Here is a 12,518-nt window from a genome sequence, read left to right on the forward strand (position 1 = left end):
CATACAATCTGAGGAAACGCATTTGCTTGACCTCATACGTACACACACACACACACGCGCGCGCGCGCGCGCGTTCTCGTCGCGTCTAACTGAGTGAAATTTCAAAAGAACGCAGGGAAAAAGCACAGTGCCCTGTCATTTTGATTCAACGTTAAGCCGTCATTTACTGCTTTTGAACAGTAAGGTTTTCTCTGATTCCACGTCAAATTGCAATGCCAAGGTCATGAGAGGGATGCCTCCTGTAAAGTTGCCCGGGCTGCAAATTGCGGGGGCGGAGACGCTGGTGAACATGGGAAGTTGGAAGCGCTGGCTTGGCACGTCGCGGCCATTGCACGCAGCACTGTGGGGTGAGCTTGTTGACGATCGAGATCGGGAAGACAAGAGGCTTTCATTGTGGACACATCAGGCACACAGTAAACACCGGTGATGTTGGCAATCTTTCGAATGAGTCTCTTGAAGCTTTATATCCTAGGACCATGACTTTTGTTACTCTACCGGACTTCAAGCCAACTTATCCTACATACTATCGTGCGTATCATTGGTTTTGTCTTGTCGGCGTCGTCTATCGTCTTTCACAACGTTCCTGCTGTTCCTATCCGCCCGGAAAGTCAAATATACTCATCCGAATCACAAGAGTCGGGATCAACTGGGATTTTCCACATACATGAAGTAGTCTAGACAAATCAAGTGGTATTGGTATCGAGGTAAGGAGCATGCTAGACTTAAAAGTCCAATCTGTAGTCAAACGTGGAAGGAAATCCAGCCACGCATTATTACGCCAAGCCCAAGGCCCGGCGTCAAGAAAGTAAAGCTCATCAGATCATCCTCCGCCTGGGTATATCGATCTCTCGTCCCCTTATGTGTTCACAAACGAATCACCGAAAGTGCGTGGCGATGCTCGTGTTCGACCGACAAGCATCTACTCGCTCTTCTTCTCACCGTCAGAGCTGTTCTTCGTCTCGACGACGTTCTCGGCGCGGTGGGACTTCTGAAAAGTGTAGAGAGGCTCCAGCGTGGCCTTGCGGTCGAAGAAGACCCAGCGTCTGATGAAGTAAGGGATGGCCTTCTGGACCTGGTAGCGGGCGAAGCGGCTGGTGGGCAGAGCGAAGACCCAGTCAAGCTCCTCGAGGGTGCGCTGCTTGGTCTCGGGCACCCAGAAGAGGATCATGAAGAAAGCCACGACATTGAAGCCGGCGTACCTAGACGCAGTTAGTGATTTGATCTTACAAAGTCAATCGCACTTGCTATAACTCACAGTCCGAACGCGCCAACGACGCCAAGACGCTTAAGGATGAATGGGAAGGTCATTCCCAGAATGGCAGCCCAGAACAGGCAGGTGGCCACGGCGAAGCCCATGCCCATCTCACGGTGAGACAGAGGGTAAACTTCCTATAAAGATGTTAGTTATTCGATCTTCCTGAGTCAATTGGGTAGGATGGCACGGAACACTACTGTATGTGAAAGGCACGGGCCCTTCGCCAGGAGAGTAAAAGGCGCCAAATAGGTACACGAAGAGCGATACGAGTGCAGTGCGGGTTGTGCCGGCTTCAATGAGCGTGCAGAGACCGGCTGCTAAGAGGGTCCACGTCATCTGCGGGAATGTGAACAGCAGAAGAGATCTTCGTCCGAAGGTGTCGATGGTCCAGAAGGCTGGGAAGGCAAAGAGCCAGTTGACCATACCGAAGCCGAAGGAACCGAGTAGGGCTTCGAAATCGCCCATGTTTGCGTCTTTGAAGATGGTGGTTGAGTAGAAGGCAATAATATTAATACCTGGCCAATCAGTTTACAGTACAGATATGAACGGGCGAAATACAATAGGGCGATGATGATTAAGGGGTGATGGTTGATGAGCGAGATTCAACTTACCGCACATCTGCTGAGCAATCATGACAGTAAAGGCAGCCAAGTTCGCGCGACGGACACGAGGGATGGTGAAGAGCTGTGTGAAGCGAGTCGCGTAGTTGTTCTTGCTGAGGACCTGTCCCTCAAGCTGCAGCTGCGCGTGGATGGAGTACATATCACGAGCGCATTGGATCGGGTGGTTTCGAAGTTGAATCATGGCCTTCCACGCGGCGACGTAGCGGCCCTTCTTCATGAGCCAACGGGGAGACTCGGGGCAGAAGTAGATCATGACGAGGAGAGGGACGGCGGGGAGGAACGGGGCACCTGAACAAGCGGTCGTCAGTCAAAATCAACTTCATGGACGAGTTGCGGCCGGACTTACCAAGCATAAGACGCCAGTTGTACTTGGCGTAGTAGACGGCAAGGTTGAAAGCGGTACCAAGAGCAATGCCTGTTAACCGAGTTAGCTCTGAGCGCATGTACTTTGACTGAATGACGAACCAAAGGCAGTCCACATTTGCCAACTCATAACCAGGGCACCTGCTACCATGTGAGCCTAATGTTTCTGAGCGATAGTGTTGTGTTGTATTGACCTCGAATGCTTGGAGGCGAGTTTTCAGCAGCGTAAATGGGCACGGTGGAAGCCTTGGCTCCCATTCCGATACCCATGAGAAGACGGTTGACGAACTGCTGCTGCCAGTTGTGACTAAGGGCCGAGCCGATGAGAGGCCAGATACAGAAATGTGCAGAGAAGAAGATGACACCGCGGCGACCGAAGTAGTTGTTGAGAGGGTCAGAAAGCCAGCAGCCGAGCAGACTGTAGAATGTTTAGCAGTGTAACTTATGAGGGCGGTCTTGTGAAACATACGCGCTTCCGAGATAAGGGCCGGCGTTGACAAGACCGAGGATGAGGGTGTCCCGAGTGCTGTCGGAGCCGATGCCATACTCTGCAGGGAAGAAAATGTTGGCGCCGTTCGTGCCGGTCTGGTCCCATCCCTGGACGGCAGCACCAATAGAGCAAGTGGCAATGGTCAAGAACAGCTTCGTTGGCATGCGCCACTTGTGCTCGACCTCGTCGCGCAACGCCTGGATTTCGGCTTCGTCCAAAGCCTCGGTGCCTCCGATGGTCGCATAGTTCTCGGGGTCCTGTGCTACCAGGGCTCCCTTACGGAAGAGACCAACTTCACTCTGGAGACCCTTCTCTTCGCAGAAGGCCTCGACATCGTGCATAAGTTGTTCGTAACCAATCCCTTCAAGAGGGTTCTTGATCCTGCATAGCTGTGAATCATGGCTGGTCGTCAGGATTACGAGCTTGCTGACTTACTTGGCCTCGACGTTGCGGCTCAGGTCAACGGGGTCGATGTGGTGGGCACGTTCTTCATGATGCCCGATGGCATCGACAGTCTTGCTGCTGAGGAGTCGAAGTCAGATGGAAGTCAAGCTTGTATTGGCCGTTGAGGTGCTTACTCGTGAGGCTGGATGTCACCCATGATGGCGATATAGGCGATGCAAATCGCGGCTCTCTTGGCAGAAATTCAAGTCTCGCGCGTTCAGCTTGGACGAATTACTGAGTATCTTATGTAGCTTCTCAACCTAATGGAAGCACGGCGCACCTGCAGAGCAAAACAAAATATAACCCAAGCCAGGGGCCTGGGCTGGGGAAGCCATGGATCTTTATAGCACACAGCTCAACCCCATGGACACAGACGAAAGCAGCCGAAGATCCTCTACCAGAGACTCGAGAAGCTGTCATCTTGGCAGCTCCGCACACACCACCCACAAGCTTTGAGTATTGCGAGTTGGAACCGCGCAGCGCGAAGAAACTCGTCAAGATGGACGGGGTTGCCAAGTCCTGGCCCATGCTGCCCCACGCCAGGACGGGAAGTACGCCTGCGAGGCTGCCCTTGGAAATGTTTTTGTTACTTTTGGAACGAGGTCTTAGCTGTCAGATCCTGTCGCGGACGAGCTTGGCCATGTGGACGTTGCTTTTCCCTGTTGCTGCGGCCAGCTCCGACGAGGGCTGGAATTGCGCCGGGGCCAACGACTTTACGAGGGCTGGGTTCCAGAATAACACGCGCAAGGGAGACAATATCTGGAGTTTGTGTTGTGCGGGATACATGTCGAGTACATTTTGCCCTGGTGACACATGCGCCGGTCCCTTGTTCATGTCGCGTCTTGGGTCTTGAGGATGTAACGTGTAGAGAGGTTTGGAGCGAGCTGAGTCGTTCGTCCAGTGACACCCGTCCCGCAACGCCGAGAAGTGATCGTGAGAGCCAAGTGCTTGGCACATTCATTGACTTTGTGCGCAGCAGTACGCCACCGCCTACACAGTGATTGAGTGAGAGAGACGGAGAACACCAAGCAGGCACAAACGCCCAAGCTCGATCGTCAAGGCTTCGCTTGCCCACAAGTCCACAAGTCCACCGCCGAGGACGCTACCGAGCACCAGCCATAATGCTTGACTTGAGCTTGAACCGACTTGACATTTCTTGGAATGCGCGTGAACACCGCGTGTCCAGTTTTCCAGCGAGGCTTCGAGCGGCCCGTCGACCGGCGGTGCTAAATGAATAGAAGCGGTTTTGTGCGTCCGGCTGCCTCAAGCCTATGTCCCCAAGCCCGGCAGCACCCCCGTCTCCCGGATGCCGTCGTCTTTTCTAGCCATAAGGCTTGTCCTACGTCATTTTAAGAGGGAAGTGGGAGGGCACTCTGCAAACCAAGACCCACGGCAATCAAAAGCTGGCATTGGCTGGGAGGCAAGTCCGTCGATTGTCTGCCTCTTCCTCTCTGGGAAAAGCTAGAGGAAAGTCGTGACCGACATCAGGCGGACCGCCGAGACTCAGGCGCCTGAATAAGCTGCAGCTTTGCGGGCGAGAGAGCCACGGGGAGCGGAGGGTGGCCGGGGTTACGGGGGGTGGCGGTCGGGGTTGGTTGCGGGGTAGGCGACCTTCGTTTTACTTGGAAGTTGGGCTACTGCAGAGGTGGTATTGGGAGGATTCGACACCCGACTCGCTCCCGTATCGTATTGGACGGGAACAGAGAGCTGACTGGAGCAGCCGGTGGGCCGTGAAAGCGCTAACATTGAGACTGTATCGAACGGTGCTGCCGCTGTTGGGCCCGTAGGTAAACACCGAAAAGTTGGGCGCCGTATGGAGCGGGCTTTGAGCGACGCATCTCCAACAGTGCGGGCTGTTCACCGAAAGAAGGCGTTGGTTCGACAGACGGGCCCCCATCCCAAGAATGCTGGGCCGGGATACGGCAGTCTCGATGGCTGGGCGGCAGTGGGGATAAATTGTACCGCACGCAAGTAGTCTCCGTTGTGCACGACTGCTTGCTCACAGAAAAGGATTCATGTAAAATTATGGTCTCTTTGGTCTGTACCACAGGAGAACTCCGACGTGTGTTGCGCTGCTGATATTGACTGGTTGGAGCCTGCAAGTGCAGGCGACAGCGCAGTGCTTGGGGACGAAGCCTAAGCTCTCATCGATCGACGTGGAGGTCGCCTTCGCAGGTGAATTAAGATATGACCAATTTGAACAACGAATGACAGTAGAGACAACGACAGTAGAGGGTCCTCTCACGGACAGAGGTTTTTGTGTCTGAATGACATCCTGAAGACACAGCAGTCGTGCATTTCGATCTGTTAGTCGTTGCTCCAGAGGGAGGAATAGCACAGCCAACACGGGTTGCATGGCGCATTGCGGTCAGGCGACCGTTCTGGCCAAGGTCCGTCAACTATGTCGATTTGGTTGTTGCTGCAGGGACAAGTTCGCTTCCAAGGGTGCCATCACATCATTTCCTTTCTTGGGTGCGTTGGTGTCGCGTCGTCTGGTTGAATGCACTTTTTCTGCGCAGCGGTCTTGGTGAATCTTGGCCTCTCCCGGACGGCGGCCAGTCGCGCAAACGACTGTTCAGCAAGCAAGTAGAAGCGCTTCGATGAGTGCCCGATGACCTTCACGGCACGCATAGCGGGCAGTACCTGGCCCTGCAAGACCTGGATACCCTAGAATGATAAACCAAAGCCAGGGAGGAAACTTGACTCGGATTGATTGAGCGGTGGTTTGACTGAGCCTCGACATGGGCCGCACTGGACAGCAGGCCCAGTAATTCCCCTTGGGGTCGATTTGTGGGATGACGGCCAAGTTTGGGGAACAGATATTAGACGTTGGAGACAAACGCACTTTGTGGTGGAGTAATGCAACCTGACGCCGGCAAATCAGACCTCAGTCGCATGCTAGGATATTGAACGAAGATTCTGGCGATCCTAGATGGTCGGTCCTCGAGACTTACAAGCTGCTGCTCTGCCATCCTCCTTCTGTGCCGCCTGAGACTTGCTGGGATTGACTGCAGACGTGGTTGACGGTAGTGGCATCTGGAGGATTCACCCGCATGAGACAAGAACCTTTGGGAGCTTGGGACAAGACGGCACATTGTCGAGCTTGGCTGCAAGGGCAATTCTGGCCAATTCAACTATTTTCAGGTAACAAGTTGCGTGAGGTCTGGGTTGATGATCCTGCTTCCTTGATGGAGGGCGGATCGCACTGGTTGGCGGGCTTGATTGAGATTGGATTGGCCGTGCCAGAGTGATGCTGTCCCACGCCTTCTTCAGGGACACAATCGGCCAGGCCGAGTCTTGGTCAGAAACAGGCGTCAGGAGCAGCGACTAGGCATGACTGGAGGGAGAGCCTCGTTCGAGTTGTTATTCCAGATGGGCGGCTCGCGATGTTTTGGAGGCTCTTTCAGGCCACGCCATTCGACCCCTGTGGGAGTGTCATTCAGTGGACCTCATGCATGACGGTGGACGTGCAACAGACCATTGTCGTCGTCGTGTTGTAATCGAGCCGCGTCCAAGTGGTAATCGCGAGAGGAAATAGAAACGGTCCAGAAATGGGGATAACAGTGGGATTGTGGACTTCGGTGGAAGTCTAGATCTCTGGGGATGGCGATTGTAAGTTGGGGTCGTCGAGTTCGAGTTGGAGTAGCTTGGGGAATCTTCGTGGCAGGTGCATCGTGACATTGCATTTGGCAGTGGCTCTGAGCGATGCACGGGCCATTGAGGTCGCATTACATAAGACGGACACATTTAACCCGACGCTTTGCCGTCATCCGAGAACTCTGTGACTTTCATTGGCTGAGAGAGGCAATGAGTGGGGATGGAGGGGCATACTGTGTGATCCCGCCCTCAGAGCTGGCGATTGCACTGTAGCTTCAGCAGTGGTGCCGTGGGTCTGGGAAGGTCCAAGGAACGAGCTTCCTTATCCGACCAGTCTTGGTGCTGTGATTCGTTATCGTAGCTATCTCGTCCCGCTGAGAATGCGCTTTAGCTCGGCTTACAGTGCTGGCGCAACGCAGCAAACGTCTTTCGATACGCCATCTGATCTAACGTAACGGCACTGCCCCTCTTTCCCCGTGCGACTCGACCCGGACGACAGAGGCTTGATGTTGGCTAGAACATCACATCGTGCCGTCATCCGCACGTTCTGCTCCTCCTTCACCACTGTTTCTGCACCTGCCTCGATCAGCATCGGCCGAAACCGAACCCAACACCTCTCTGCAGATCCGTCTAGACCTCTTGGCGGACCTTCTAGAGCTCCAGTACCATCGACGACGAGGCGCATCGCATCATCCTTGAGACCGGCGCGGTTCTTCTCCACCACCTCTGCCACAAACATGGCTCAAGACTACGAGACTGTCCTCAAGGGCAAGTACCCGGCAAAGGCCCACGCTCTGCGTGTCGCCGGTGAGGTCAAGTCCAAGGTTCCCGGTGCCACCGGCGTCCTCTACGTCGAGGGTCGCATGACCAAGATGATCGAGGACAACGACGAGCCTGAACCCTTTAGGTACCCCTGCTCCCGAACCCCAAGAACCTCTGGCCAATGGTCTAACACCCTTCAAAGACAGCGCCGCTACTTTTACTACCTGACCGGCTGCCCCCTCGCCGACTGCCACTACGTCTTCGACCTCGAGTCCTCCGAGTCCACCCTGTTCATCCCTCCCATCGACCCCGATAGCGTTATCTGGTCCGGCCTCCCCGTCAGCGCTGCCGAAGCCAAGGAGTTGTACGACGTCGACCATGTAAAGTACACCACCGACGTCAATGCCGAGCTTGTGCGCCTCGGCAAGGGCAACAAGACCGTCTTCGCGATCGAAGGTCAGGTCTTGGATAGTATCACGTTCCTCGAGTTCGAAGGCAAGAACTTTAGTGTCCTTAAGAACGCCATCGAGACGTGCCGTGTGGTCAAGGACGACTTCGAGGTTGCTCTCACCAGAAAGGCCAACGCTGTGTCTACCATTGCCCACCACGCCGTCGTTGAGAAGGTCAAGAAGGCCAAGAACGAGAGTGAGCTGTACGCCACCTTCCTGTATCACAGCATCTCCAACGGTGCCACCAACCAGGCCTACCACGGCATCTTTGCTGCAGGTCGAGCTGCCGCCACACTGCATTACGTAGCCAACGATGCTCCCCTGGCGGGCAAGCAGAATCTCCTCTTGGATGCTGGTATGGAATGGAACTGCTACGCCTCTGACATTGTAAGTCTTTGCCAGCTACCGTGTCGTGCCCAGAGACCGTCTTAACAAGCTGTAGACACGTACTTTCCCCATCTCTGGCAAGTTTAGCAAGGAGTCCCGTCAGATCTACGACATTGTGTTGAAGATGCAGCTTGACACCACCGCAGCTCTGAAGGAGGGTGTCGTCTGGGACGATATCCACCTGATGGCCCACAAGATTGCCATTGATGGCCTCCATTCCGTTGGCATCCTGAAGGGCGATAAGGAGGAGATTCTCAAGAACAGGACCAGCGTCGCCTTCTTCCCCCACGGCCTGGGACACTACCTCGGAATGGATACCCACGACGTTGGCGGTAACCCCAACTACGCAGACACCGACCCCATGTTCCGTTACTTGCGTGTCAGAGGCAAGCTGCCTGCTGGTAGCATCGTCACCGTCGAGCCCGGCATCTACTTCTGCAACTTCATTATTGAGCCCTACCTCAAGGACCCCGTCCACTCCAAGTACATTGACACTGCCGTACTAGAGAAGTACTGGGATGTTGGTGGCGTGAGGTATGCAACACCCAACCATTCCCAACCGTGACGATGCTAATCTCTACAGAATCGAGGACAACATCTTGATCACTGCGACGGGCAGCGAAAACTTGACCCCTACCATCAAGGACCCGGATGAGTTGGAGAAGATCATCCAGGCAAGCTAAGAACATAGTTAAAGCCATTGTACAAATCGAGCTAGCAATTAATCAACACGCTCAACGCCTTCGCTGATGAGATGATGCCTCGTCCCACTACGCCTTTTCCACTAACGCCATGAGACTGAAACCGATATTGTCTCCTCCTTGTGCGATGAATTGACGCACAACGTCCAGCGACTTTTGACCAAGATCAACCCGTTGCTCTTCGTCGGGCACACCCCTGTCCACGGGGCCCTTGCGATCGCCGTCCAGTTCGTACAGATGGCCGGTATCCGGTGATTTCACGAAGCAGATGTAATGGAAGTCTACCTCATCTTCAGCACTCGCCGGCGCAGCTGTGTCGCCCTTGGTGGCGATCGAAGAATAGGCGTCCTCCAGCTCGGTTGAAGCTTCCAGTGCCATGGCAGCCTGGGCGGGGTCCATCGGTGCCGTGATAGAAAGCAGATTGTCTAGCAACGATCCCGGTCCTGCGTTGTATCAGTTACCACTCACTTTCAAGGAAGATTGGGTCACTTACTGAGGAAGTCTTTTGCACGGCCGTTTGCCAATGCGTGCAGAATGGCATACAGCCCACAGGCGTTGTTGATAGTTTGCTTGAACCACACGGCGTCCTCGTCTTCTTCGTTGTGCTCCACCATCCAGTCCTGAGCGCCGGCTTCCTCTGCCGTAAATCGCGCCTCGAAAGTGGGGGTCGTGGGGAAGATGAGGACGAGAGCCAGAATCTTTTCTGGGAGCAGCGCGGGGTCGTCTAAGGTGAAGATGTCCTCAAACTGGAGCGATGGAGGCGCACCGAGAAGGCTGATGAGTTCGTTGAATACTTCGGGATTCGACTCGAGGGGGATGAAGGCTTTGTTGTAAGTCGGCGGCATGGTGAGAATCACGGAGGGGTTGATGCAGCAATTGACAGACAGGATAGTGAGAGATGAAGCGAGAAGGCGACCTAATTTCATGAATATGAGTGAACGATGAGATGCACAGCCCGACCAAAAACTACTCAGGTCGAAATAGGTGAGAAATCCTATTGTGTTGAAATGGAAATTGATGATTCAGTGAGACCATGAGGTAGGTAGTTGGGGTTGACAAAGCAGAAAAGGTTGCTGACTGAGCATGAAAATACACTGGCGGATTCGCTTCTCCAGTGGAAGCCCATCGCCTGTGATTATCTCTACCACTTCTGTTCTTCATCCAAGTACAAGTCTAGCATTGTAGATACAGCCACGCGGACACAGGAAACCTAGGCGGTCTCGCCCTTTGAACGACGGGAATGACCTTGAACACACTTGAATATCTCGTAGCGGCTCCGGTATCCTTATTCGGGGTACAGAAAGCTTGATCGCTGCCTTACCGACCCGGACAGCCAAGACATGGCGGGGCTTCTCGCTGGAGTCTCCGGCGCTCACTCGTTCCACTTCGCCCAACACCCTATTCTCACATGTCTTCCACGGAGCGAAACAATGAGAGAGACTGAGGTAATGTCAGTCAGTTTCAGTGTTCAAGTAAACACCCTTCAAACCTCACCAGGCGAAACCACACATGGCCGCCGGCCGCCGACGGCTCGGAGCGGCATGGCTGAACCCCACACGAGGTCCCCGCATTGCCCCTCGGCCGCTCCATGCGACAGATAAGATAGCACAGCAGAAAGATGGAGGGGCTATGGTGGTCATCCTGCCTCCCCTCCGGCACACTTCTCCCCGCCAGCGCAGATACTTGCGCACGCTATCACCCCCGAAGTGAGCTAGTTTTCATGCGTTGGCGTGCTGTAAGGTAAGGTAGCACGCAGCTGTGGGGGCGATCGGTGGTGGCCGGCCGGAGGGCACGCCGTCCATCTGCTTCCCGCCGGCTGGGCGTTTTGAAAAGTGGTCTTGTGAACTCCAAATTTCAACCTCATCTCTCCCTCCTTCTTCTCCTTACTCATCCTTTTCTGAAGTCTCATCCTCGAGAGCCCCCATCTTGTGTGATTCGACACCGTAGACCAGTCAGTCACCATGGCGCGCTTCCGCGTGCCCTCCCTCCCCATCCCGCCGTTCCTCCACGGCATCCCCGCCCCGACGATCCGCATAATCGCCCTCCTCGTGTCCATCAACATCGCCATCTGGATCGTGGCCGGCATCATCCTGCACTTCCACCCCTCCCTTATCTCCCCCGCGGCCCTCTCCTACCTGCTCGGCCTGCGCCACGCCCTCGATGCCGACCACATCTCCGCCATCGACCTCATGACCCGCCGCCTGATCGCCTCGGGCCAGCGCCCCGTCACCGTCGGCACCTTCTTCTCGCTAGGCCACAGCACCATCGTGATCGTGACGTGTGTCGTTGTTGCGGCGACGAGCGGCGCGCTGAGGGACCGGTTTGACGGGTTCACGCGCGTGGGCAACATCATCGGCACGAGCGTCAGCGCTGCGTTCCTGTTGCTGCTCTGTGCTGGCAACGGGTGGGTTTTGTATAAGCTCATCCGAAGATTGAGAGTCGTGCTGGAGCAGGAGAGGAGAAGGGCGCTTACTGCAGAGGTGGTTGAGGAGGAGGACGAGGAGGCGGCGACGAATCTGAAGCTGGAGGGGGAGGGGTTCCTGGCGAATGTGTTCCGTAAGGTATTTAGGGTCGTTGATCGGCCGTGGAAGATGTTTCCCCTGGGTATCTTGTTTGGCCTCGGCTTTGACACGAGTTCAGAGATTGCAATTTTGGGACTGAGTAGCGTGCATGGAGCGCAGGGCACGAGCATCTGGCTGATTCTCATCTTTCCCGTGCTTTTTACTGGTAAGCCCTGACTATGGCAGACGTTGAAGGGTACGTGCTGACGAGGATGATAGCTGGCATGTGTCTTCTCGACACCACCGACGGCGCGCTCATGATGGCACTTTACACGTCCAAGGCGTTTTCGAGAGACAGGGTCGCGATCTTGTACTACTCCATCGTGCTCACCGGCATCACGGTGTTTGTCTCAGCCTTCATCGGCATCATCCAGGTCCTCTCCCTCATCGCGAACGTGGCCGAGCCCGAGGGAAGCTTCTGGGACGGAGTGGACGCTATCGGTGAGCACTTTGACATCATCGGCGGCAGTATCTGCGGACTGTTCGTGGTTGTTGGGCTTGGATCAGTGCTGGTGTACCGTCCGTGGAGGGCGAGGATGGACCGCAAGAACCAGGAGAGGGCTATCTTGGTACCCGCCGAGGAGGAAGCTTTGGAACCGGCGGAGGGGCCGAGTTACGGTGCCGTTACGACGCAAGAGCCCGCTTCCAAGAAGGATGCTGAGGCGAGCGAGAGGGATTTGCGACTTATACAGTAGATGGTAGATACACGAGGCAGGGTAGACATCACTGAGATACAATTTAGATAGACTTTGCATTTGGTGGAAGGAAGATTACACAATATTTGCGGGCCGAGAACATACTTTCTGCTTAGCCAGGCACACACATGATGGCCTACAGTTGATACATTGGCAGTGTATTCTAAAGCCAATTTCATCAACTCTTTTGA

The 12,518-nt window shown here is 54.9% G+C and overlaps 4 protein-coding genes across 4 annotated transcripts; 2 read left to right on the plus strand and 2 right to left on the minus strand.

Annotated features, from left to right (window-relative positions):
* Positions 1 to 919: 919 nt before the first annotated feature.
* Positions 920 to 3,332, minus strand: COL26b_007587 (uncharacterized protein; the record flags this gene model as incomplete). The annotated part of the gene is made up of 9 exons (XM_053180373.1): positions 920 to 1,199; positions 1,256 to 1,389; positions 1,469 to 1,770; positions 1,867 to 2,166; positions 2,225 to 2,293; positions 2,436 to 2,659; positions 2,711 to 3,112; positions 3,167 to 3,253; positions 3,310 to 3,332. 9 exons carry the CDS (start codon positions 3,330 to 3,332, stop codon positions 920 to 922), a joined length of 1,821 nt encoding a protein of 606 aa, XP_053035669.1.
* A 4,177-nt stretch (positions 3,333 to 7,509) lies between these two features.
* COL26b_007588 (uncharacterized protein) lies at positions 7,510 to 9,053 on the plus strand (the record flags this gene model as incomplete). The annotated part of the gene is made up of 4 exons (XM_053180374.1): positions 7,510 to 7,679; positions 7,737 to 8,370; positions 8,426 to 8,904; positions 8,954 to 9,053. The coding sequence occupies 4 exons, from the start codon at positions 7,510 to 7,512 to the stop codon at positions 9,051 to 9,053; spliced, it is 1,383 nt and encodes a 460-aa protein (XP_053035670.1).
* Positions 9,054 to 9,140: 87 nt separating this feature from the next.
* On the minus strand, positions 9,141 to 9,916 carry COL26b_007589 (uncharacterized protein; the record flags this gene model as incomplete). The annotated part of the gene is made up of 2 exons (XM_053180375.1): positions 9,141 to 9,514; positions 9,565 to 9,916. 2 exons carry the CDS (start codon positions 9,914 to 9,916, stop codon positions 9,141 to 9,143), a joined length of 726 nt encoding a protein of 241 aa, XP_053035671.1.
* Positions 9,917 to 11,032: 1,116 nt separating this feature from the next.
* COL26b_007590 (uncharacterized protein) lies at positions 11,033 to 12,327 on the plus strand (the record flags this gene model as incomplete). The annotated part of the gene is made up of 2 exons (XM_053180376.1): positions 11,033 to 11,798; positions 11,852 to 12,327. 2 exons carry the CDS (start codon positions 11,033 to 11,035, stop codon positions 12,325 to 12,327), a joined length of 1,242 nt encoding a protein of 413 aa, XP_053035672.1.
* Positions 12,328 to 12,518: the final 191 nt, after the last annotated feature.

The sequence above is a fragment of the Colletotrichum chrysophilum genome (assembly GCF_026319265.1).
Source record: "Colletotrichum chrysophilum strain AFK26 chromosome Unknown scaffold_62, whole genome shotgun sequence".
Classification (NCBI taxonomy): Eukaryota; Fungi; Ascomycota; class Sordariomycetes; order Glomerellales; family Glomerellaceae; genus Colletotrichum; species Colletotrichum chrysophilum.